Source organism: Polypterus senegalus, chromosome 11 (genome assembly GCF_016835505.1).
Source record: "Polypterus senegalus isolate Bchr_013 chromosome 11, ASM1683550v1, whole genome shotgun sequence".
In the NCBI taxonomy this organism is placed as follows: domain Eukaryota; kingdom Metazoa; phylum Chordata; class Cladistia; order Polypteriformes; family Polypteridae; genus Polypterus; species Polypterus senegalus.
The window spans coordinates 44,907,540-44,934,425 of record NC_053164.1 but is presented as its reverse complement, the minus strand read 5'-3'; the positions used below and the strand labels follow the sequence as shown (position 1 = coordinate 44,934,425).

General features: G+C 37.5%; 1 protein-coding gene across 1 annotated transcript in view; it reads left to right on the top strand.

Moving 5' to 3' along the window:
- Positions 1 to 26,886, top strand: part of inpp5l (inositol polyphosphate-5-phosphatase L) — a 125,749-nt gene that overhangs the window by 33,109 nt on the left and 65,754 nt on the right. The window contains exons 2-4 of the mRNA XM_039768483.1: positions 2,029 to 2,070; positions 9,664 to 9,764; positions 11,372 to 11,459. Coding sequence (XP_039624417.1) covers positions 2,029 to 2,070; positions 9,664 to 9,764; positions 11,372 to 11,459 — 231 coding nt within the window. The remainder of the gene's footprint in view (positions 1 to 2,028; positions 2,071 to 9,663; positions 9,765 to 11,371; positions 11,460 to 26,886) is intronic.

Below are 26,886 nucleotides of genomic sequence, written 5' to 3'. Positions count from 1 at the left end.
GGGCTATGTCACTCTCTCAATTTGTAAAAATCGTTGCAACATGTGCATTACTTTCTTATTTTTTATTATGTGCAATTTAGAAATTATATTCCATCTCATATACTATATAATCTAAGGTGCCACAACTTTTCAGTGCTGACGTGCTTTAACAGTGGTGCTACTCCTCCTTGTGCTCATATACTCAATGTATTGTAGTAGAGATTGAAATGTGGTGTGGTACCTTAAGTAAAAGGTGATTGATTTGGCTGGCTAGGGTAGCCACTTCACCAATAGTTTCTACAATGTGTTTTGATTTTTTTTTTTTTACTTTGATGATTAGTGTTAGAGAAATCAGTTGCAAATTCAAATCTGCTAATATAAGAACTGTAGTTTTTGGGATGGGCCGTAATGCGTATTAAGGTTAAATCCATGTCTATTAAATACAGCAATACTGTACCAGATTATTCCTATGCTTTAATGACTAAAATTACTATTATATGTTTTCCCCAATATAAAGATTTGAACCCATATAGAATTGCAGTTTATTAAAATAAAATATTATTGAGTTACATTATATGTTGTATTGGGTATCAAATATGGTTTAGAATTTCAATATTTTTCTTAGTATCGTATCAAAGTTTGAAATTTTGGTATTGTGACAATCCTGTCTAATACATCCCAATATAAAGCCTCATTTAAATAATACAGTACATACATTACCAAATGCAATTTTTAATTTAAAAAAAAGTATTGTTGATTTCATTAACACATTACATTCAGTCCTGCTAGAAAATAGGTTAACAGACGTCAGGCACACTAGAGCACAAAAAGAGTGTCAAAGGGCTCTCTTTACTATAACTTTAATCCTGCTCAACCACTTATTTGCTTCCGGTTAACAGGCAACTATAGCTGGTCAGAGCTGCACATAACAGAGTACATAAAGAAGAGCAAAATAATGAGGAGGAGAGAGATCATCCGCTGAAGAAAGTGACCTTGCAGATAAAACAGAAAACAGTGCAACATATGCTGAGGGAAACTATAATAACGAGAAGGAGAGATGATCGAGCAGCAAGTATTGAAAATGACAGTGCTAGTTGTCATTACAGTTTATCAGTGCCTGCAATGCTGATTCAGGCTTAACACTCAATGAAGAAACTCCACAGTCCCACAGAGATTCTGAAATTGGACGTTCACCACTAAAGTCATAACAGCTCATATTGATTATTTGCTAAAGTTATTGGAATTTGTGTTCTTTGTGTGCTGGTCATGCATTGAGATAGAGGGATGGGTGGCATGAGTGTGGCCCTGCAACAGGCTTAAAAAGTACTAATTTCTGTTTGTTTTAATAATGGGAAATGCTGTCTCACTTTTTCTTTCATTTTCCTAACCTGTTTGTTACAAGGTGTGGTAGTGAGAGGGCAAAGTCTATCGTGACAGCTATGGGCACAAGATAAAATCCAACTCTGGAGGGGTTGCAGAACATGCTTGCACACTTTCACTGGTCATCTTATCCTGATACCATATTCTTTTGGAAACTAGAGTGTTTATAGAAAACTCAATATGTCATGAGGAGAATGAGCAGACTTTTCACAAACATTACCAGTGCTGCAATTTGAGGCAAGATATTGACATTATTATTTATCTGTGGTGACCATTGTACCGCCATATAGCTCATTGTACTTCAGTTTGTCCCTGCTGACCTCTTCTTGATCCTAAACATTTAACCAGCAGAACTGATTTAAAAACAGAATCTTGCTTTTTTAGTGAGATTCTTTGAAAGATTTTTGATTGATAGGCAGTGATATTCAGGATTATTTTTACCTGACTTGTGTGAGCGTCCTGTGATGAGCTTGTGCCCAGGCCCCGATTCATTTCAGTTTGAAACAAAAGTATAAAAGCTGAGACTACTTTTTCTCCACACTTAGGTCCAAGCAGGGTCATGCTTGAATTAGATGTGTAGCTTTAACTCCTTAGTGTTCATTTAAGTTCCTGATGGAATAAACTAGAAAAGTGCATAAGCTTATGAACTTTTTTCTTTTTCTTCAACAGCTTGATGAGATTGAATCAAACTGGCTCAGAGAGTTTTACAAGGTGAGTAATTTTTATACCTATCTTTTAATGTTTGAGCCTTATTGTCCCTAACTATTAACTGGTTAGAGGCACAGCTATATGGTGCTTGTCACCATTTTGGCTTCCTAGTAATATTGTCATTTTTTTCTTTTCAATAACAGTACATAAAGGCTTTTTCTACCATACCATTTCAGCTTGCCAGTTAATGTATGACCTGGGTAACAGCTGAAGTGATAAGAATGGTTCTGTATGAGCTAGTTTGGTCGCTCTTAGCATCCAATTCTGCCTTTTAGTTATTCTTAGTGACCATCTAATGGCAAACAGAATCTCAGCTTCAATCTGTGCTTTTTAAACATTTTGCTTTTTTGGGTTCTCATTGCTTTTAAATGTGTGAAATGTTATCCTGTATTTAAATGGTGATATGTGATAAGTCTAGCCTCTGTTTAGAGGTTCTTCAGAGTTTTCCTCAAAAGTTTCACTTTTATGTCATATAAATAAGCAAATGTAGTATACGTATATCATCTTATAAATTCTAATGCAGATAACCCAAATAACTGATGCCCATACAAACATATATCTAACAGAAATTTACTGAATTCTGATAAAGTGACTAAAGCAGTCACACAATGTTTATTAGCTATTACAAGAGCTAAATATTTCCTGTAGTTTACTAATCAGTCTCTTAAATTTTTATAAGAGGTTTTTGCCATTTTGTTCTTAAAAAAAACTGCTTTACATGCTCCGAATATACTGGGTGTGTTTGGTGTTAGATGAATAATCTTTTGAGGGTCCTAACCCATAGTGTTTCTTAGGTTGAGCTACTGACTTTGACTTGGCTATTCCTTTGCTTCACTTTCACTCCACTGTTCCTGGTAGGAGTTGTGCTTGCAAAATACCACTTGGACAGACCATCAACTTTTCCTTATTTATCTTAGAGAATTCCCAGGTGCTTTCAGGACATTATATATAACCCCTACAGTGTGCCCCTGGCCGTCTTCTAGTAGGCAGTGTCGGGGTCATCCTAACTACATGCCCTAACCAGGCTGCAATTCTACTCTGAGTTCCTCTTGTATTGTTGTTCCTCATCAAGTCACATAGAATAGACCAAAGCTCTCTGAAGGGAACCTCGTTTTGGCCTTTTGTAGTCACTAGTTATGTAGGTTGATTGATAAAACAGAAGCCTCTTTTGAGAACTTTGCTGTTATATCACCATCAGAGTCTGGTACAATGACCAGAAAATTGCTGAGTCTGACGATTAGTTGGTCAATCTTAAAATCACCTCTGCTCTCACTTGTGAAGAAGACCTTGATGTGCTAAAACTCCTTCAACTGGGGCACCCGTCCACTCCTTTACCTGTAAAGAACAGGGCCGTCTCTTCTGGGAGATGACAAGATTTAGGGGCACTGAAGATTAGGGTTTTGATCTGACCATTCCAAAAATGTTTTGTTAATTCACACACTGTTAGATATCTAAGAATATTTAAAATCATTTTAATTTTCTAGAACTCAGTTCTCTGCTATCTTTAGAGTATTACATTCTTCTTCCAGAATTTGTTTGACACAACAATTAATTTACAGTTAACTCAATTATGTAAATTGTCCAAATTCATAGGAGGAAACCATTTTGGGTGGCAATTCTTTTGATTTATTGTCATTTTGGAAAAGGTTTTCAATTTTGTAGTATTTTAGCATTGTGTGTTTTTATGAAATTTGGTTTTATTCACATGTTTAAGTTCTTCTGTTTTATTTATTTGATAATGATTTGGTTATTGAAGCTTTTTGCTTTTTTCCATTACTGGTGAACCTTTCCACATTTGTCAAATGATGATGTGTCTGATGCAGTTATTTAAAAGTTGAGAGTTGCAGTAATTGTTTTTTTTAACTTTACCTAAAAATAAACGAAATACACTTTTAAAAGAAATAAGTACAAATTTGTTTAAGAATTACAGATTCAAGGTCGAATTTTCTTAACTGCAATTTTTTGATTTTGCCCAATTATAAATGGTTACTTGATCTTTTCTCCCAGACCTCTCGTATGGTTTTGATTCCCTTTTTTGTGTTCAAATCCCTCCTTCCCAAGTAAATAAATAAAACTACAAGCACGTGTGTTACTTTTTTAAAGATGTTGTTGTTTAAAGGGATAAATATTATAGACCCTGTTTATAGCCCAGTGCACAGGCTGTTGGTTTGACAATGTTATATTATTCATTTTAGACTCATTTGTCTAGAGAACTGTCTTACAAAAATGTACAGTATTGTTCAGACATCTTCAAATGTAATATGAGCAGCATATTACAGGACAGGCCAGTAAGGTAATTATTGTACAGTTTCTGTTGTACTGTTGGAGTATAAAGATGGGCATCTACTGATACAAGAGAAATTTTGATCTCCTTGCAGGTGGCTCAGAGGTTCTTTTGTATATATTAGTTCTGTTTTAATTATACAAGATTTAAAAATACCAAAATATTATACTATGAGTGTTATAATCCTCCCCATACTGTTACATCAGTCTTCCTGAAATCCTGTGATGTCGCCTTGTAGAGCAACACTGTGCATTACACTGGCATGTTTCAAGTTAGTTTCTTACCTTTATATGAAGGAGGACCTCACAGATTTTGCCCCCAAATTGCTTTAACTACTAGTGACAGCACTGATGAGCCTTGTGCTTCATTTAATTTTGCATATGAGATTGTAAAATATATGTATCTGTAGTATTTTCTTTCTAATTTCTACCTTAAATCCCTCTACAATAGCTTTTCTCATCCTTTATGGTCTTGTGACCCATTTAAACCCATTTAAGTGTCTTTACCACCCATTATTCCCCTTGGGAACATCCCCTTGGTGAATGGAGTACAACCGTGACTGGCTACCATTATAACAAATAGCAGTATTCTGACCCACTTAATACATATACAGTAAACTCTTTTAGAAAGTAAGGTTCACATAGAAATGTCTTAATAATAATGTTGTTGTATAGATTATAATGTGGCTTCATTTCATATGGCTAAATAGTGTAGAAAATGAGGTCATGAATTCTGCTTTCAAATTGACAAGCATATACAATTATAAACAAGAAATGAGTCTATACAACATGCAAGTCAGTAATTGGTTATTGGGTATGTCTGCTCTTCATGATGTATTGACATTTTATGAATGTTATCAAGGAATCATAATATGATTATTATGCTGTCTAAAGTTTCTAATTTTATTCTAATTATATATTAAAAGCAGGACTGACAATCTAATAACTCTTACTTGAGGGTATTTTACAACTTAAACTCGTTCTGAAATGTATTGGAAAAGAGATGAAGGACTGCAATAAGGAAGATGAGTTACTAGGAGACTGCTTACAGCAGATTCTGCAGATTTTAGTACCTATAAACTGTTATCCACTTTAACACAGCATACTAATTGCTTTCTATTTCAGTTTAGCTATGTCAGTGATTGGCATACCCTTACGTTTTTGAAATTACATGATTTTGTGCAGGGTGCTTGCTGACACTCAAAATGTTCTGGCCTAGGTTTTATGTCAAACACTGGTGAGATAAAATTACTTCAATGAATAGCTTGGGATACACTACACACAGTGTTATAGTTTCTAAATCAGTGGAATTTAAAGCCCAATGTCCAGTTCTTGTGTGATTCACTATGGGACCTTGAGCAAATGTTTTATTATACCCGTACTGTACAAAATAAGTTATCTGTATAGAATTGTAACATATCCTGATCATGTACAGTAACTTTTCCTGGATAAAGGTGTCAACCAAATAAAACTAGTAAACAATAAGTAGTGAAAATAGTACATAATAACGTTAACATTACAAAGCAGTGTGAACACAGACGATAATGAAATATACTTAAAAAAGCAGTGCCAAGGATTGAAAGCAATATTTTAACTGAAGTAACATTACCAGAAATCAACTAATTTCAATTAATGTCCTTTATTGAAGTGTAGCACTTTTCTAATGACTGCGACAAAAAAAAGTACTGAAATCAGCAATTCTAAAAGTTTTATTTTACACTAACCAACTGCAGTCTGCTTGAGGCTTTTGTCTTTTTTTAGTTTGTTTGTGTAATTGTTTTGATCAATTTAAACAGAACTAACAAGAATGACGGCTTAAGCACAGAAAAATAAAGTGTGCGTGGGTAGTAGTATACGATTGCATTTTTTTTTTTTTGAGTGTTGCACGGTTGATCAATATTGACAGTCTGAATCCATATATAGATTTGGAATTTTGACCGTTTTATATTTTTCTGTATTCATAGAACTTACACCACTCTACTTGCTCTTACAAATTGCAAATAATGCCCAATAAAACATGCAAAACACTACCCGTGTAAAATAACCCATTCATTCCTGACCAGTGTAGTTTTGCTTTGAACTGACTCCAACAAGAATGAATATGCTGGGAAACAGTCATTATACAGTAACATAATAATCTCAGACATGCTTAATCTAATTAACAGTTAACTGGGGCTGGAACCTGTTCCAGCAGGATAGGGTGCAATATAGGAACCAAAGATGGGCCAATTTAGAATCGACAGTTGGCATAATCTGTCTTTGAAATGTGGGAGGTCGGCTCAAGTGACATGGGGAGAACATATTGTCTCCACACAGGTGGTGGTGTGAAGATATGCCACCCCAGGGCAACACAAACAAGCAATGACACCAGTTCAGTCCAGCACAAAGCCTTTTATTCAGGGAAAGGCACCACAACCTGGAGCAGTCTCCTAGGACTGATGCCTAGAGTAAAAGCACAGCACAGTAAACTGTCTCTTTCCTTCAGAGCCTTGCAGCCTCCTTCTTCGTTCTCCACGGACAGGCTTCACAAGTGTTGTCCTCCAACTCTGGCTTTCCCTCTCTGATGCAATTGGCTCCCTTTTAATCCACACCTGGGAACACTCCAGGTGGTTCATTTGGGAGGTCTGAAATTGCTCCCAGGTGTGGCTGTAGCCCAAAATAGGGCTCTGCAGCTTCTACAGTTCCACCACCCCCCTTGCAGCATCCACAGAAACCAAATAGTAATTCCCATACAGCCCTGTGGGAATCCGAGGCACCTTTGCAACCCAGGGGGGCTGCCAAGTAACAGTTCAGGGGAGATAGCATCCTTCAGAAGTCCTCTCCCCATGTCCTTCTATTTAGAGGCGTCCAAGGTAATGGCACCGGCCGCCATCTGTCACAGTGGCATCTAGGTATGGGATTGGAACACAGAATACAGGATCCATGAGCCATCACGAATGAAGACTGCATCGCTTTGCTGATGTTGTGAACACAGTGACACAAAACGGCAAAATAGTCATAGGCTTTAAAAATAGTACAGGGACCAGACCATTATCTTCATTGGTCTGCCTAGAAACAGGCTTTACCACAGGTGGCCAGCTCTCAGACTCGGGTGGCAGGCTTTTAGGCTTGCACAGGCCCAAAATGGGGTACTGGTTTTTAAAGTGCATAAAGAAACCTTAAAATCTCCCAGTTACACAACAAGGCCCTTGAATGGAGTGGGTGACCCTTCTGGCTTAAGGGACTAAAACAAAACAAAATTCTTTAATTCTTTAAATTAAAATAATTTCCTAAATAATCAAAAATGAAAGAATAAAAAGGAAAAGACAATATAAGTATGCATAAAAAGGCAACCCAAGGCTATCAAATCCAATCAAAATCCTAAGACAAAATCTAGAAACGAGAAGCAAAAATTCACTAAGTCAGAAAAAGTGAAAGATATAATACTCACAAGGCAGATACTCCAAGAACTCTCAGAGACACACTGCATGGAGCCATCTCCTTCACCTCAATATAATGGTAGAAGCCAGTGACTTCAGGGTGGAGCTGCTTCTTGGGGTTCCTTCAACAAAACATGAAGGAATGTAGTTTACATGCAGCAGTTCATACATGAGAACTAAATAATGTTTACATAAAACAATATTTGCAAACATTATAATAAAAATATAAAAACAACTTCAAAAATGGCAGAAAATACAAAAAAAGGAAACATAAACCAGGCAACAAACCCCAGCTGAAATATAACAGGTGACAGTTATCTTAAATTACCTGTTTATATCTCCTTTGACTTATGTTAATTTTATTTACAAAATCCCTAATTAAATTATTATAAATGATTAACTGTTTATAACTGAAGTCTAAATTCTTTCTAAATAAAATACATTTTCTACAAGTATGGACTGGCAGCATATAGAAATGCTGTATATATCAGTAAAGTCCTGTATTTAAAGTGTGTTGTAGTAATCAATCACCTATTTAATTACCATTTTCTTGGTTTACCTTGGTTAATCAGTCTGCCTCCCAAATGCCTCTTTGTCCGTTGATGTGGGCATCCTTTGGAGTAGACATGTTCTTTTCATATCAACACCACCTTCAACCATAATTTTTGGCACCCTCTGGGACCCAGACTTTTGCCTCTATCTTGGTGCACTTCTTCATCCAGTCATATTCTGCCTTTCACTCCACATGTCCAGGCCACCTTATTCTGTTTGTCCTCAGCGCAATGCCAAGCTCCTCCACACCAAGTCTTTCTCTCAGCTTGGCATTTGTCTTCTCTCATTCACACATTTAACTGATTGTTTTCATTTCTGTTCATTCCGCCTTTGTCTACGTGTACTCGGCATTTCTCTTGTCTGCTTTTTTCAAATCAACTCCAATGCAGACATCTAGCTTTTTTCTTCATACATCAGCAGTCTGCACCCTTTTGGCTCACTTTCTGCAATCAAGGCTCACACTTACTACCTGCACACTACCCTTCACACCTGAAACAAATATATTGCAAATATGTCATTTATTAATATACAAAGTTCCTCTGGTGATCTTCTCTATAAAGCTTTCAATGAAGGGTATCTTTAGAATCAGACTAATCATTAGATGTCACATTACAGTCATTTTCACTTTTGCAGTAAATTTACTGTACCGCTACAGCAGCAGAAAGTTTTGCCATTACCTTTTGAGTGCAACGAAAAGCTAAACAGCTTGTGCTTGCAGTGTTTGAGTATCTTTTAACCAACGTCTTTGATTTCCTGTAATCATGTGTATTCCAGAAAATGGACAGACACCTATCTAGAAGTAAATCATGATGGTAAAGCTTGGGAGGCAAGTTTATAAAAAAAAGTATTGTCTAATAGACCATTATTTATCAAAAATATATTTTGTTATGTTGTGAGTCTGCTTTATATTAATATTTACCCATAAAAATGTAACATTGTGAAGAGGACAGTACAGTTGTGCAGTGGTTAGCTGTGCTACCTTAATGCCTCAGACTCCCAGGTTTAAATTTTACCTGGACAACATGAAGTTTGTAGGTTTCCTTTGGGTATTCGAATTTCCCTTCTCCACATTTCACAGATGCTTACAGCTGCTTGATTGACACCTTAATTGACCTGGTTTGAGTTAATGTGTGTGCCTGTATGAGTGTGAGGTGAAAGGGTGCCATTCTGGGGGTATATTGTCGGCTTGTGTCTGAGTCTGCAAGGTTAGGCCACTCTGTCAGATCTACAGAAGAAAAACAACAGTTGCTACAGGCATAAATACTTTTTCAGTCAAATGAAGCATGTCCTTTTAACATGTAATGATTAATGTTCATATCTGAAATGTTGTTGTCTTTCACAGACAGTTCACAGATACAAGCCATACTTTATAGCCCTGCATTGTCAAGAGGTCGGAGGAAAGGATTATGAGTTGAATATAAGTCATGTAGAAGACTTTTTCAAGTAAGTCATTAAAGTCCAAAAGTACTACCTGTATATAACATTAATCTAAGCCTATGTTTAACTTTAATAAAGCTATTTTGTACTCGGAATCTATGAGTTAAAGGTAAATCATGTCTATTTTGCAAAAAACGTTTGGATTTGTTATTTGTATTGGAGTGTTGTAATCTTTTATACTCCTTTTGATGGTAAGGATAGATACCAACTCTCTGCACCCCTGAACTGGAATTGTAGGATAAAAAGGGACAGATAGTAAAATCAAATTGGAGTTTTCCGTTTAAGTTTATGATTATTAATGTGTAAGATTAAAACATTTTTTAGTTCTTTTTGAGCATTATTAACCACCCCACCCCACCTAATAGTTTGTTTATACGTTTAAGAGCGTGATTGCTATCCTTTTACTAAATCTAAGTAAGCTCTCTTCTTTGCATAGTAATCATATTTCCACATAGTGCTTAAAATGTGATTCTAATAATAAAGTAGTGTTTTAATATAGCGTTTATTTATTTTACTTTATTTTGTACTTCTTTTTATAGATTTGTTGGTTATAGCTGAAGTCCAGCTGTTTTTATGTTTATTTTTCACAGTGCAATATTTATATCTGCACATCTTTTATACTTGTATAAAGTATATTTTCTCTATATATTGTCTTTGGTTTTTCAGATTTTTCAGTTCAACCTTTTGTTTTCCATCCATAACACATTTTAATACTTGCAAGCTTTTGTTCTACAGCAGATGCACCTCCATTGTTTTCATTGTTATTCAGTACTTAGTAGATGTCGTAGCTCAAGGTCATGTACGAAAAACAGATTCATTATTGTTTAAGTGTCCAGGCTGATTATGTGTTTTGCTTATGGTAACATATTTGTTTCTAAGTGGAAATTTAACTGCAGTTTTTTTTTTTTTTTAAGTTTGTCTCCATTGCCAGTAGGCGAGTCTGTTTGCACAAATAGATAAAACGAACACACACATACATAGTTGAAATCTTACAGTATACAGTATTCAATACAGCATAAAAATAAAAAAGTACAATAGCATGCAAGGTTTTTTAACAACCATCCGGTTGAATTGGCACCAGTAGATCTGCGAACACTAACTTTTTTATTTTTTTGTCTTCAGTTATATACTGTATCTACAGAAAATGGTTTATTTTGAGTTTGGAAGTGTACTGTTACAGCATAAGAGTTCACATTAAAAATACAAAATGGATAAATATGTGTACAAATCTTTTTGCCATGCAGAAAATTATGATGAGGATTGAATATTTTTGCATGCCACAGTAATACATTAATATTAAACCCAACTAATTAATTCAGATGTTAATTAATTAAACAGTGCATTATAATTTATTTGTGCACACTGTTAATGTATAAACTAGGTTTGTATTTAGTTGTTTTACCCTTTTAAAACAATTGGTCCCAAAAAGAAAAAAAAATCCTTTTTGAACATGCTTCTTTCTTGATCACTAATGTATTTATGTCAGTTTTACTGCCAGAATCAAATAGGTTGCATATAAAACATGCTTAGGTAGAAATAATTTGGAAATGTTTACTCGGCATGGAAGTTATTAGTCATTGTTATTAATGACACTCTTCTATTTATATCTGCAGCAATATTTTGTCAAGCAGGGAAATGAAAGACTTTGATCGAGCTTGTGTTTATGTGGACAATGATTTTAGGATGAAGAGCTGTTTTACGGTAAGTGAGATTGCAGGTGAATTGGGGAAGATGGGTGATCACGTAATCATTACAAATATTATTTTGAGGTTTTAAATTTTCATTTAAAACCCATCACCATTAATTACTATTTGTCTACTTATACATTTTTTGAAATATAATCCTAGTTACCAGGTTATGGCTACATTCATTTTAGTAATAATCCCTGTAGAGACAAAAGAAATGTCTTGTTTGTTGTGCACATATTTTGTACTTTCTTTACTATGCATCTCTTAGAAGACTATCTTGTCTCCTTATCACATTTTCATGTATTATACCACCCCTAGGAGGTAAATGTGTTTCGTAGCCCACTGCTCTGGTCTGGTCTGATTTCCCACAGTGGTACTATGGAGACCCTGCCATGAAGTGGCTACAGATAAGACTTTACTGTGATCAGAACCTCGCTTGCTTTTAAGGATTTATGAAATTAGAATATGTTAGGCCAAGAAGCGAGCTGATAGTGAAAAAGAATGAAATTAAAGAGACAGTAGTTGTGTACAGTGTTAACAGTAAAAGAGAAAGTGAGTATACCAGGATACCAGTTAGAAAAAAACTTAGAAGAAATGCAGATGTTAGATTTATATTATGTTTTCAAAAATCAGCCTACTAAAAAGGCCTTTAATATAATCATAGAAACAGAGGATATAATGTGCTAAAAATTAGTCTAATTATAATTTTTAAAAATAAACAGAAAGAACACCTTAACAAGTAGAGTGATTATATATCGGGTAGACAAAGATACATGAGCGGTTGATTTGAATAAAAGCATAGTATAAATTGAGTTTAGCAGTTTACAAAGGTGATAGTAGCACTCTAACTGCATCTTTTCCAGATTCCCAAAATCAAGCAGTTACTGAGTTGACAAGGTGGGATCCGGCATAAGTCAATAGCATAACAAAAGAAATTTCTCAGTCCAGTAAAGTTAATTTAGTGAAGTTTAGTGAAGATTTAAAAAAAAATTATTACACACATGGAATAAAAGGAAAAAAGCAAAAAAAAAAAAAAGATTTCTTCTGCAATCTTAACTTTCTAGTGTTAAACTTACAGAATTACTTTCTGTATTTTTCTATGGCAAACATTCATTGGTTTCACTTAATACATTCAGTACATTCTGTAAGTACGAGCAGTACAGTTTCAAACTGTTTGCCCTCAATGCCTTACCAACTGCAAGGCAGATCATAAACTGGGACTAATCTGTAGTCGGAGGGACAAGAATATTTAGAATGTTCAATTTATAGTTTAGCTTGTGGGGGTTATAATAGGACCTCCCTTTGTCTATGTTTATATTTATTTAGGCAAACACTCTATCAATTTAACTTAACCTTACTAACTAACAAATGGCTCTTACAACCACAATATAAAATGTATCTTCAGAAAGATATCGTAGTAATATGTCTGAATTAGGGAATCCATTCCCGGACAGGTTTATCCATTCTTGGGAATTTGGGAATCCTGCATGCTGTTCCCGGGAATCCCGGGCTCCTGGGGATGACACAGTGCATGGGCATCTTACATGTGAGCGGTTTTAGAATGACCAACACTTATTTTTAATAAAACTATTGCAATATGTTGACACCAATAAAAGACTAACCTTATCTATAAGCAGTTCATGCTGTCATACAAGTACATGTATCTAGTTCAGGGGTGCCCAATGCGTCGATCGCGATCGACCGGTAGATCACAAAGGTAGTGCAGGTAGATCGTGTTGCATTCAAAAAAATTTTTTTTTAAATGTTAGTCTATCATATATCCTCCCTATGGTATTTGCCACTTGATTGACATACAGGGCGGCCAGTCTGAGATCTCTTTTCTTGTAACACACTGGTCATCCTGCACGCACAATCAAACGCGCCAGCTACTGCAAAACTACGGCTGTGATCTAGTTAGCCTTCCAATTTATATTGACTAAAGAAGGGATTTAGAAAAAATTGTTTGGGGAGGGTATGGGCTTTATGTGGAATTAGAAGAGGATTTTTTTCTCTCACTGTCACAATCGAAGTGCGTTTGTCTGATCTGTCAATCTATCATTGCTATTTCAAAGAAGGAAAATGTGGAAAGGCACTTTCGAACTGTTCATAAAAACTATGAAACTGACTTCCTTCCGAAAAGCGATCTGAAAAAGCGTCATTTTTCACTTGGCTGAATTCAAAAGCTCCTTGACTGCATTATTCGGCTCTACTTATTTATGCGAGTCCGCCTTTTGCCACATGAAGATTATTTAATCCAAATACTGTAGTGACCATAAATGTATTGAATTGTCATTGTGCCATAAAGGTTATTCAAGGTGCGACAACAGATATTTTATGTATAAAGTATACTCAGTGTATGTATGTGTGTATGTGTATATATAATATATAAACTGCTCAAAAAAATTAAAGGAACACTTTGAAAACACATCAGATCTCAATGGGAAAAAGAAATCCTCCTGGATATCTATACTGATATAGACTGGGTAATGTGTTAGGAACGAAAGGATACCACATCGATTGATGGAAATGAAAATGATCAACCTACAGAGCCCTGAATTCAAAGACGCCCCAAAAATCAGAGTGAAAAAATGATGTGGCAGGCTAGTCCATTTTGGCAAAATTTAATTGCAGCAACTCAAAATTGTACGCAGCACTTTGTATGGCCCCTGTGTTCTTGTATACATGCCTGACAACATCGGTGCATGCTTCTAATGAGATGACAGATGGTGTTGTGGGTGATCTCCTCCCAGATCTGGACCAGGGCATCACTGAGCTCCTGGACAGTCTGAGGTGCAACCTGGTGGCATTGGATGGACCAAAACATAATGTCCCAGAGGTGTTCTATTGGATTTAGGTCAGGAAAGTTTGGTGGCCAGTCAATGGTATCAATTCCTTCATCCTCCAGGAACTGCCTGCATACTCTCACCACATGAGGCCAGGAATTGTCGTGCACCAGGAGCCACTGTACCAGCATAGGGTCTGACAATGGGTCCAAGGATTTCATCCTGATACCTAATGGCAGCCAAGGTGCCTTTGTCAAGCCTGTAGCGGTCTGTGTGACCCTCCATGGATATGCCTCCCCAGACAATCATTAACCCACCACCAAACTGCTCATGCTGAATGATGTTACAGGCAGCATAATGTTCTCCATGGCTTCTCCAGACCCTTTCACTTCTGTCACGTGCTCAGGGTGAACCTGCTCTCATCTGTAAAAAGCACAGTGCACCAGTGGTGCATCTGCCAATTCTGGTATTTTATGGCGAATGCCAATCGAGTTGCATGCTGCTGGGCAGTGAGCTCAGGGCCCATTAGAGGACATGGGGCCCTTGGGTCACCCTCATGAAGTCTTTCTGGTTGTTTGGTCAGAGACATTCACACCAGTGGCCTGCTGGAGGTCATTTTGTAGGGCTCTGGCAGTGCTCATCCTGTTCCTCCTTGCCCAAAGGAGCAGATACTGGTCCTGCTGATGGGTTATGGACCTTCTATGGCCCTCTCCAGCTCTCCTAGAGTAACTGCTTGTCTCCTAGAATCTCCTCCATGCCCTTGAGACTGTGCAGGGAGACACAGCAAACCTTCTGGCAAAGACATGTATTGATGTGCCATCCTGGAGAAGTTGGACTACCTGTGCAACCTCTGTAGGGTTCAGGTATCGCCTCATGCTACCAGTAGTGACACTGACTGTAGCCAAATGCAAAACTAGTGAAGAAACAGTCAGAAAAGATGAGGAGGGAAAAATGTCAGTGGCCTCCACCTGTTAAACCATTCCTGTTTTGGGGTCATCTCATTGTTGCCCTCTAGTGCATCTGTTGTTAATTTCATTAACACCACAGCAGCTGAAACTGATTAACAACCCCTCTGCTACTTAACTGACTAGATTAATATCCCATAAGTTTCATTGACTTTATGCTATACTCTGATTAAAAGTGTTCCTTTAATTCTTTATATATATATATATATATATATATATATATATATATATATACACACTGCTCACAAAAATTAAAGGAACACTTTAAAGAAACACATTAGATACATCAGATCTCAATATGAAGTTGGATATCTATACAAATAATGACAGGGCAATGTCTTAGGAACAAAAGGATGCCAAGTCTTTTAATGGAAATAAAAGTTTTCTGCCTACAGAGGGCTCAATTGTGTAGACACCCTAAAATCAGAGTGAAATGAAGATGTGGCAGGCTAGTCCATTTTTCAAAAACTTAATTTCTGCTACTCAAAATGCTTTTCAGTATCTTGTGTGGCCCCACGAGCTTGTATGCATGCTTGACAACGTCGGGGCATGCTCCTAATGAGACGACGGATGGTGTCTTGTGGCATTTCCTCCCAGATCTGTATGAGGGCATCCCTGAGCTGTTGTACAGTCTGAGGAGCAACCTGGCGGCGACCGAAACATAATGTCCCACAGATGTTCTATTGGGTTTAAGTCAGGGGATCGTGAAGGCCATTCAATTGTTTCAATTCCTTCATCCTCCAGGTACTGCCTGCATACTCTTGCCACATGAGGCGGGCATTTCGTGCATTAGGAGGAAACCAGGACCTACTGCACCAGCGTAGGGTCTGACAATGGGTCCAAGGATTTCATCCTGATACCTAATGGCAGTCAAGGTGTCTTTGTCTAGCTTGTAGAAGTCTGTGTGTCCCTCCATGGATATGCCTCCCCAGACCATCACTGACCCACCACCAAACTGGTCATGCTGAATGATGTTACAGACAGCATAACATTCTCCATGGCTTCTGCAGACCCTTCAGCATCTGTCACATGTGCTCAGGGTGAACCTGCTCTCATCTGTGAAAAACACTGGGTGCCATTGGTGGACCTGACAATTCTGGTATTCTATGGTAAATGCCGATCGAGCTCCTCTGCGCTGGGTTGTGAGCACAGGGCCCACTAGAGGACGCTGGGCCCTCAGACCACCCTCAAGATGTCTGTTTCTGATTGTTTGGTCAGAGACATTCACACCAGTGGCCTGCTGGAGGTCATTTTGTAGAGCTCTGGAAATGCTCATCCTGTTTGTCCTTGTCCAAAGGAGCAGATACCAGTCCTGCTGATGGGTTAAGGACCTTCTATGGTCCTGTCCAGCTCTCCTAGACTAACTGCCTGTCTCCTGGAATCTCCTCCATGCCCTTGAGACAGTGCTGGGAGACACTGCAAACCTTCTGGCAATGACACACATTGATGTGCCATCCTGGAGAAGTTGGATTTCCTGTGCAACCTCTGTAGGGTCCAGGTTTCGCCTCATGCTACCAGTAGTTACACTGATCATAGCGAAATGCAAAACTAGTGAAAAAAACAGTCAGAAAAGATGAGGAGGGAAAAATGTCAGTGGCTTCCACCTGTTAAACCATTCCTGTTTTGGGGGTCATCTCATTGTTGCCCCTCTAGTGCACCTGTTGTTAATTTCATTAACAGCAAAGCAGCTGAAACTGATTAACAACCCCCTGTGCTACTTAACTGACCAAATCAATATTCCAGAAGTTTCATTGACTTGATCCTATACTCTGATTAAAAAGTGTTCCTTTAATTTTTTTGAGCAGTATATACTTTTTAATGTAGGTAGATCATTTCGATGTGGTCATTTTAAAAGTAGCTCGCAAGCCGAAAAACTGTGGGCACCCCTGATCTAGTTAGTTGCGGTAATAAGAGCGTAGAAAGCATAACTTGTCCAGCATGCGGTCGTCCAGGCGAGAGCGTACTTCGTGCAGAGTACGCCAGCCGCTGAGAAAGCACGCTTTGCCTCCACTGAAGTAGGCAGCATAGTCATCAGATACATACACTTGTTCTAAACAACGCCCTCGCTTGCCGTTGCTCTGAAACACTGCCATTTCCGTTTTTACTGATGCATCCAGTTTCTTGTCATCATTATGTGATGGCAAGTTTCTTGGCACAGATAATGCAGATGCATCAGACTGATGCATTGCAAATTCGAGTTGCTATTCAAAGCTGTTGTCTGACAGACGTCAATGAAGTCTTCAGTTTTCAACTATAGCTCTGTTATTTCTTGATCGATTTTTAAATTTTTACATGCTATATATGCAAGCTTGGCGGGAATTACAGCAGAAATGTCAGAGAATCCCTGGCTCCCGGTAAATGGGAGCCCGGGAATGGATTATCTAGTCTGAATCCTCCAGTTGAAGAAAGGGTCATACAAACTTGAAACTGAAGGCAGAAGCAGTGGCATTAGGGTAGGCAAGGTGAGAAGGTAGTAAATATGTGTAGGCTGGTAGCCATAAATGTATGTCTCTTTTACCTGCACACAATTCAACTGAATTAAATTTATTTTTATATACAATTTTTCAGTGAGAGAGACTTCAGAGAATTTGCACATACGTAGTGCTGTTAATACAAAAACAGTAAATTACTAAAACATACAATACATTGTGATGGACGGCCGGCAGCTCAACCCGGCTGACGCACCCAGGACGCTAGATGGCAATTTCCCTGCAGCTTAGAGGTGCCCCGGATTCCCGCAGGGCATCATGGGAGATGCCGTTTGGCTTCACAACCCTGCTGGGTATCGTGGGGTGCAACTGTGTGATGCTGTAGGGATATGCGGGGATTTTGTTCATAGACATATATAGGTAGATGCCACATTCACTGTGTTGCCCAGTTGACACGATACGTCAGCACGTCCACTCTATTGCAAGTGGCAAAAGTGCCATTTAAACTAATACAGGTAGACGAGGAAACTGGGTTTTCTGATGAAAAAACAATAACATTTAAAACAGTATCGTTTACATACAACAGATTTTGGTGAATCGTTTGCATGCATTTATTTATATCCGTTTATACACTACTAATGGCAATTATTAAATAATAGTTATTATTATTAAATAATTCCTCCCATTTAAGTAATATTTCTCAGACTGCCTTCTTCCATCTCAGAAACATTTCTAGACTTTGTCCTGTTCTTACACAACACAGTTCTGAAGTATTGGTTAATGCCCTAGTCACCTCACGTATAGATTACTGTAATGCTATTCTATCTGGCATCCCACAAAAATGTATCCATTGCTTACAACTTATTCAAAATTCTGCTGCCAGGATAATAACCTGCTGTTCTAAATCCACTGAACATATTACACCTGTTCTCTCTCAACTTCACTTGGCTCCCTGTTAACTACAGAATACAATGCAAAATACCGCTCTAAACATTTAAAGCTCTTCACAGCTTCACTTATCTTCTACAGACTTACACTCCTCTCGCTCACTCAGATCCTCATCTGCAGCTCTACTTTCTGTACCACACGTCAAACTCCTCGGTGCTATGGGAGCTCGGGCGTCTCCCATAGTGCTCCTCAACTCGGGAATTCTCTTCCCTCTCATATATGTCAGCTTGATTCAATAACACATTTTAAAACTGCCCTCAAAACTTATCAAACTGGCATACCAATTGTGAATTTTGCACTGTTACTGCTAGTTATCTTTGTTTGCTAATTATTGCTTTTTGATTTATCATTCTCGTTTTAATTTTAGTAATGTTGTTTAATTTTATTGTAAGTTGACCTTGAGTCAACTTATAAAACGGGATTTTCTAACTCCCAAATATAACCAAAACAATTGTTCAGCCTTACCTATGAAATGTAATCCCCTGGGATTTGGTTTGGAGCAGTTTGTATAATCCTAAACAGCACATGCATGAGGCATCTTTATCCATTACTTTACTCCACAGCAGTGCCACTCGCAATATGGCGGCAGCGTTGACGTACAATGCTGCTTGTCATGCGGCGTCTAGTATTTTCTATGTCTATAATTTCGGTTTCCAATATAGCCTGGAAGTCCTTCCAAGTCACGGGGACGGAAGGACAGAAGTACTTTTGGGCTGAAGAAAAATGTAGTTCACCATCTGGCCCGGAAGTGCTGTCAAGTTACGTGAACAGAACAGGAGAATCACTTCCGGGTCAAGAACTATATAAAGGACTAGGGGAGACCCAGCTAGCAAACCGGAGTTGGGAGGGGATGTAACAGAGCTGCTGGGAGGAGAGGAGGAGAATTGTTTATTCATTGTGTGCTTTTGGAGGCACTACTTAGGAAGAAAATGAAAATACTTCTTGGTACTTTTAAACCTGTGTCTGCATCTGTCTGTTGCGTTTCACTGGGCAACATACAACATCAGAACGTTAAAAAAAACTTTTCACTAGAACAGACCATTCACACTAACAAAGCTTGGCAATCTTATACACTTACTTTGTACAAAACAACATGAAGCTGACTTTTGAAAAGTCCTGCTGTCCACCACGCTACCTGGTAACTTATGGTTGAAGTCAGAAGTTTACATACACTGAGGGTGAATTCTTTAAAACTCACTTTAACCCCTACAGAGATTTTACTATGACTAAAACTATGCATTTGGCATATTGTTTAACACATCTGGGAAAGAGTAGTGGAAGCTAGGTTAAGAAGTGAGGTGATGACTAGTGAGGAGCAGCATGGTTTCAGGCGATGTTTGCTCTGAGGATGTTGATGAAGAAGTATAGAGAAGGCCAGAAGGAGTTTCATTGTGTCTTTGTGGACCTGGAGAAAGTATATGACAGGGTGCCTAGAGAGGAGCTGTGGTATTGTATGAAGAAGTCGGGAGTGGCAAAGAAGTACAGTTGTACAGGATATGTACGAGGGAAGTGTAACAGTGGTGAGGTCTGCGGTAGGAGTGACGGATGCATTCAATGTGGAGGTGGGATTACATCACGGATCGGCTCAGGTTGGACAGGCTGACAGACGAGATTAGACAGGAGTACCCGTGGACTATGACTTTTGCTGATGACATTGTGATCTGTAGCGATAGAAGAGAGCAGGTTGAGGAGACCCTGGAGAGGTGGAGATATGCTTTAGAGAGGAATGAAGGTCAGTAGGAACAAGACAGAATACATGTGTGTAATTGGGAGGGAGGTCAATGGAATGGTGAGGATGCAAGGAGTAGAGTTAGTGAAGGTGGATGAGTTTAAATATTTGGGATTAGCAGTACAGAGTAATGGGGATGGTGGAGGGGAGGTGTAAAAGAGAGTGCAGATATGGTGGAATAGGTGGAGAAGCGTATCAGGAGTAATTTGTGACAGATGGATATCAACAAGAGTAAAAGGGAAGGTCTACAGGATGATAGTGAGACCAGCTATGTTATATGGGTTTTAGACAGTGTCACTGACCAGAAACCAGGAGACAGAGCTGGAGGTGGCACAGTTAATGATATTAAGATTTGCACTGGGTGTGACGAGGATTAGAAATGAGTACATTAGAAGGTCAGCTCAAGTTGGACGGTTGGGAGACAAAGTCAGAGAGACGAGATAGCGTTAGTTTGAACATGTGCAGAGGAGAGATGCTGAGTATATTGGGAGAAGGATAGAGCTTCCAGGGAAGAAGAAAAGAGGAAGGCCTAAGAGAAGGTTTATGAATGTGGCGAGAGAGGACATTGAGGTGATGGGTGTAACAGAACAAGATGCAAAGGACAGAAAGATATGGAAGAAGATGATTCACTGTGGCAACCCCTAATGGGAGCAGCTGAAAGAAGAAGTTTAAGACATCTGCTTTGTACAGGGCAAAAGTAATTTTTCCCAACAATGTTAACAAACAGATTATTTCACTTTTTATTGGCTGTCACAATTTCAGTGGGTCACAAGTTTACATACACTTTAGTATATGGGCCTTTAGATAGATAGATAGATACTTTATTAATCCCAAGGGGAAATTCACAATAAACAGCTTGGAAAATTTTAGAAAATAATGTCAAGATTTTAAGCAATTAGACAATTAGCTTCTGAAAGCTAAATAGCCTGTTATAATAATTAAGGCCTACCATCAAACTCACTGCCTCTGTGCTTGACATAATGGGAAAATCAAAAGAAATCATAAATCATTTTATGCCCCGTTACTCAAGGTGCCCCTTCGGACAAATTTTTCACCAACATCGTCTCAGCTTTTGTTGCAGATGAGACTCAGATTTAAAGGTCCTACCATCAACCTTCCACCCTGCTGTTTGCTTCAATACTTTTCTGATTTAAACAATTGCCTGGATGCTAATTATCTTAAACAGAGCTCTGATAACACTGAAATGTTATTAGTTGCCCCTAAATAAACTGCCTCTAAGACTTCAGCCTTAACATTGATGATGTACTGATTCACTTATCACATGTTTTATGGAATTTAGATTTCCTTTTTGACTCATCACTTATCTTCCAGTCACATATAAGCTCACTTATAAAAAATGGTTATAATCACCTTCGTAGTATCTTCCATCGTTGCCTGTTACTATATCACTTGCATGCTTTCATTGCTTCTTGCCTTAACTATTATAACTCTCTGTTTGCAGTTCTTCCATTTAAAACACTCACTAGACTGCAATATATCCAAAATGCAGCTGCTAGGTTTCTCACACATGCCAAGAGAAGCAAGTATATTATTCCTGTCCTTTATCATTTATACTGACTGCCTGTTTCTTTATGTATCAAATATAAATTTGTACTCATTACATTTTAATTTGTGCATGATCTAGACCCTCTACATCTGGAACACCTTACCCAAACATTTGCACAACTGCTCTTCACTTTCATTTTTTCAAACTGAATTGAAAACTTTTCAGTTTAATGAATATTTTTCGTCATTCTTAGATTTTTACCCTTTGTAGAGTGCTCTTTTTGTTTGTTCTGTTTTGTTATTGTTACTTGCTTCTGGCTTCTTATGGTTCTAAAATGCCCTTGGATTTGAGATATGTGCTATATAAATAAAAATTAATATTACTATGGTCTCAAATTATTGATAACAGTTAAGACGCATAGCTGAGAAATGCATTCAATTAAGATATTTGAAAAACATTCTGAGTTATGAGATTTAGCATTAAATGTCTAATTTTTACCAACTTGAGCAATTTATTTCATCATATTGTAATTTTAACTTCTCATTTGCCATGTTTGTGCATACTTGTACTATAAATAGAATTAAAATGAGAATTTCTGGTGTTTCGAATTCTAAGGTTTCCAGTGGCAGTACGCATAGCATGGCAAAGCAGTAGTGATACCATCAGCCCACAGTAGGATATCAGGGAAAGAAACTGAAAAGGCAGAGGGGGGTCAGTAACATTCCAATTCAAATCTATTTCAGTTTATTCTCATTAAATGAATTTCCATTTTTGAGTACAGTGCACTGTACAAAATACTCCAGTTTTAAAAATGAAAAATAAAAGACTTCATAATGATTGGCAAGCTTTTATTTTTGAGAAGCTGCAATACTCCTCTCCCTTTTTCATTTCTTGGGTGTACTGAACAGTTCAGAAAGGAACTGGTTGCTGTGAAAAAGGTATTTGGTCATATTGGGTGCAACTTGCATTAGTAATGAGCAGCATCACCTCAGAGAGCTACAGTGGGCCAATGATGAGCTTAAAAATGATGAGTATGCTAAAAATGGAATAATACACCAGAAGATTTCTGTGATTGTGTACATCAGTGTCTAACCTTTAAATTGCAATACTGTAGTCAGCAATGGTGGTAGAGTGTACTACTATTGTTTAATGCACTATTACTGCTCTACTGTGCTTACTTCAGAGACATCCTTTTCAACTTTGCCCAAAATGGAACTTAGCATCCAGAGGTTTAGTTGAGCTTTAAAAGTTTTTTTTTTTTTTAACAACTGGTTGAAGAGCTATATTAAAATGCATGTCTCTGTTAAAATGTCTGTAGTATTGAACAGCAGAAAAATCTGCAACTGAATGGGCTACACCCACAGGAATTCTTCCTAAAAAGCAGTCCCGAATTTCTCTAGTCCATGCATTTAAAAACTGCTAGGGTATCAGGGGTATCGCAAAAGATACTGAAAAAAAGACTTCACATTGAGACAATATAAAAAAGCCAAATTTGCTCTTATCTGTTCAGAAGCTCAGTAGCACAAGGTATCTTGAATCTTAATATTTAACTTGTATGTTGAAATGAGCACTGTGACAGAGAAGACCCAGCAATTTGTCTCCATGTATTTGAGAGGTTCTTCTGTCCGCTGTGGTATCCCTCATGCTGACTATTACTTCCATATATGGCATAACAGCAGCAAATAGTGTTTAGATAAGCATTGTGGTCTATGGATATACTACATGTTAAAATGTTATGGATATATTCTGGCATGGCATATTTACATTTCCACTTAAACAGTAATGTTAACTTTTCTTAGTTATTCATTTAGGCATGTAATCAGAAGGTGGATGCTGTCTAGTCTCCTCCATGCTTTTACTGGTATCGTTAGGAAGGTTTGTTGTTTTGGGTGTTTTGAGTACTGAAATCTGAATCTCCTGTGGTTCTTCGTTATCAAATCTCTTAACAGAAGCCCTTTAGATGGGATGTTGCACACTGTTTACTTTAAATGCATATTTTGTAGTTTATATTTTCATGAATAAAGCTGGCAATTTTTCAAGTCAATAGTAACACTGAACAACAGACAGCACACAATACACCTGTAACAACATATTGTTTTGCTGTAGAAAGTTCACCAGAGGCTGCTATTTCTGAGATAGGTAAAGAGGTTTATAGTGTCATAAGATGCAAATAACATTTAACACAGGTCTGTTAGTGACAGTTTTTAGACCTTCTCATTTAGGGTTAAGGGTTGGGTTAGTATTTCAGAGTTAGTACATCAGTATGTTTATCAAGGGAAAGAAGTAGCTATAGCGAGTAGTTTGCAGTAATTCTATAATTATTGCACTGTTCTTTTGTAAAAGCCTTTAAGATATTTTCCATCACACTCTGTGCTACCACTGTTTGTTTTCATTCCAACTGTGAAACGGCTCAAGTCAATCAAAAACCATGGCTTTTTTTTATCAGTTTTTATAATGGTATTGTGAGATGCATGAATGTAATATCATGAACCTTATGATGTGATGAATGTATACAGTGTGATTTTTCTTAAATTGCTTATTTGGAGATTGTTGGGGAATAATGATTATTGTAGTTATTATTCTGTTTGTATTTTTGTTTTATTAATATGAGTTTTACCAAACCAAATTCTGTGCATCTGATGTTGTCCCATTAATACATCTCAGTATGAAAGTAGAGGTTAAAGAGGATCAGAGGCAGGCAGACCTGGAACTAGAGGGAGTAAGTTGAAAGAGGACCCTTAGGTCAAATAAAGTAGTTTAGTAGGCCTTTATGGTATCATATCATGTTTATTGTTTCTGTTCTACTACTTTTTCAGTGAAACTTCTCTTGTCTTCTGATTTATAAATAAAAGCATTTTGCTTCAAATAAACGGGTTTCAGGTTTTGTTGCAATATTTTTGAGTTTCCAACAGGGGGGTATTAAGTGGCAGTGAATTCTGAGGCAGATATGAACCATTTTTCAGTAGTCTTTTATTTTTCTGATTATATCTTTGAATGGTTTATCAGGCAGTGCTACAGGGCCTAGTCTTTGTGACAGAGTGATGACTTGTACAACACAGAATGAGCTCAGAGTAGGAGCTCACAGATGCTTCTTTGGATTGATAGGACATCTGGACGCATCCATTGGGTAGTGTAAACGGCATGGCCCAATGATTGATGAAGGCTAGGCTGCAGGCCCAGTTCATGCTGGAGTGATTGTATCTCTTGATTGGCCTGGGACTAGCCTGATTATTACAAAACAGGTGCTGTGCTGGAAGACCTTGTTTGGGGGTAGGATGGCCCAGTCAACCCATCTTAGTATTTTGCTTTCGTAAAACATTATCAGAAAAAAACAGAGGAAAGTTTAAGAAGATTTTTTACAGTAGTTTTGGAATAAAGGCGCATCAATAATTTTGGTGTATGCAGTTTTGCTAGAAAAACTGAAAATAAACAGGAGTAAAAAAGAATTAAATAAAAATGTATCCACCCACTTTCTAAAGTATATGGATCATATCTGGTTACATCAGTTGTACTGGTTGAAATGGACATATCCAGAGAACCCCCAAGCTATACTGAAATACACAGAGAATATACACTCTTTTTACAAATATGGCAGTTTGTCCAGTAGGTGGCAACAAATCCTTGTCTAAAACATTGTTACTGATTCCTGAATGAATTAAGCATTTGCTTCCCTGTACTTCTACTTTTATTCTGTGATTTTTGTAGCTCTTTAAGAAACATGAAATATCCTTCTTGGAAATCCCATTGCAACATTATCCATCTTTATTTCTTTTCATGGCTTTGTTGTTTTCATTTTCCATACTCTTGCACAAAAATGTTTTGAAACATACAGTACATGGCTCAACAGTTAGTGCTTCGGGTTTACAGTCCCAGTCACCGCCTGTTTGGAGATGGCCTATTCTTCCTATGTGTACATGGGTTTACCTGTAGGTACTTTGGCTTTCCCCCCATATACAAATTAGACTGGCCCTGAGGGAGTTAATATAGATTTGTATGGTCTACAATGAACTTCTGCATTGTCCAGTGTTGTTCCATGCCTTGCATCAAGTGCTGTTGATGCTCCACAACAATGGTTGGATTATATGTATTTCTTGACTATTAGGCTTCCCCATACTACATCACAAACCTTCAAATGCAACCACAATTTTTTTTTGTTCTACATCATGTTGCAGTTTATGACAAAATCATATTAAAAGTGCATTCCATATCACCTCTGCTTATCATTCACCCAACCATTTACTGATCCCATCTCATTTTCAGTCCTATTGCACCATTCATCTATTTTGGTGTAAGTAGGACCTTAACTGATTTTGGAATAAAATTGGGCTTTATTTTGTGTTTTTTGGAATACCAATGGCTACACCACATTTGCATGCCAGTAATCCTCAAGTATGCATACATTTAATTTTTTCAAGATATGGCTTTTAATGTATTTTATTTAAGTGAGATATAATATCATAAATGCCATGCTGAATTTGTGAGAACCATATGTGTAAAAGGGAAAAAAATCTGGAAAACTAATCACTTCCTTTTTCAGCAAGAGGTTTTTGTATGCATGAAAGGGTACCAGTATGTGCCTTCATCACCTGAAACAAAATTCCCAAAATAAAGATCTTAATCCAAAATATAGTTAAATTACAAAAAAATAAAAGCAGGACAGGTTTAAATGGGAGAAACACAAAGTATAAGAATAATGCAATAGAATGTGCACATGCAATCCAATAATTGCCCATTATGATATTGCCATTCTCAAACCTTTTCATTTACAAGATCTCCATATGGCAAACTCAGAAGCTACTTCTTTTGTTAGGAACAGCACCAAAACACCATGTGGACCAGCCTTAGACTTTCTTAAAGGACCAGTCCCCAGTTCTTTAGGAATGACCACAGGGCTGCCTCTGTATTGTCACCATATGGTTGAGGTAAATATTCCTGGTTTCCTGACATTTCCTCACATCCGTTCTAATATACTGCCCTCAGAATAACCACTGCTGGATCACTTAAGGTATTTAAGAAGCGTGGTCCTTGCTAGTAGATGCCATTCCATATGATGTTGCCTTTTGCTTCTTTTTATAATTG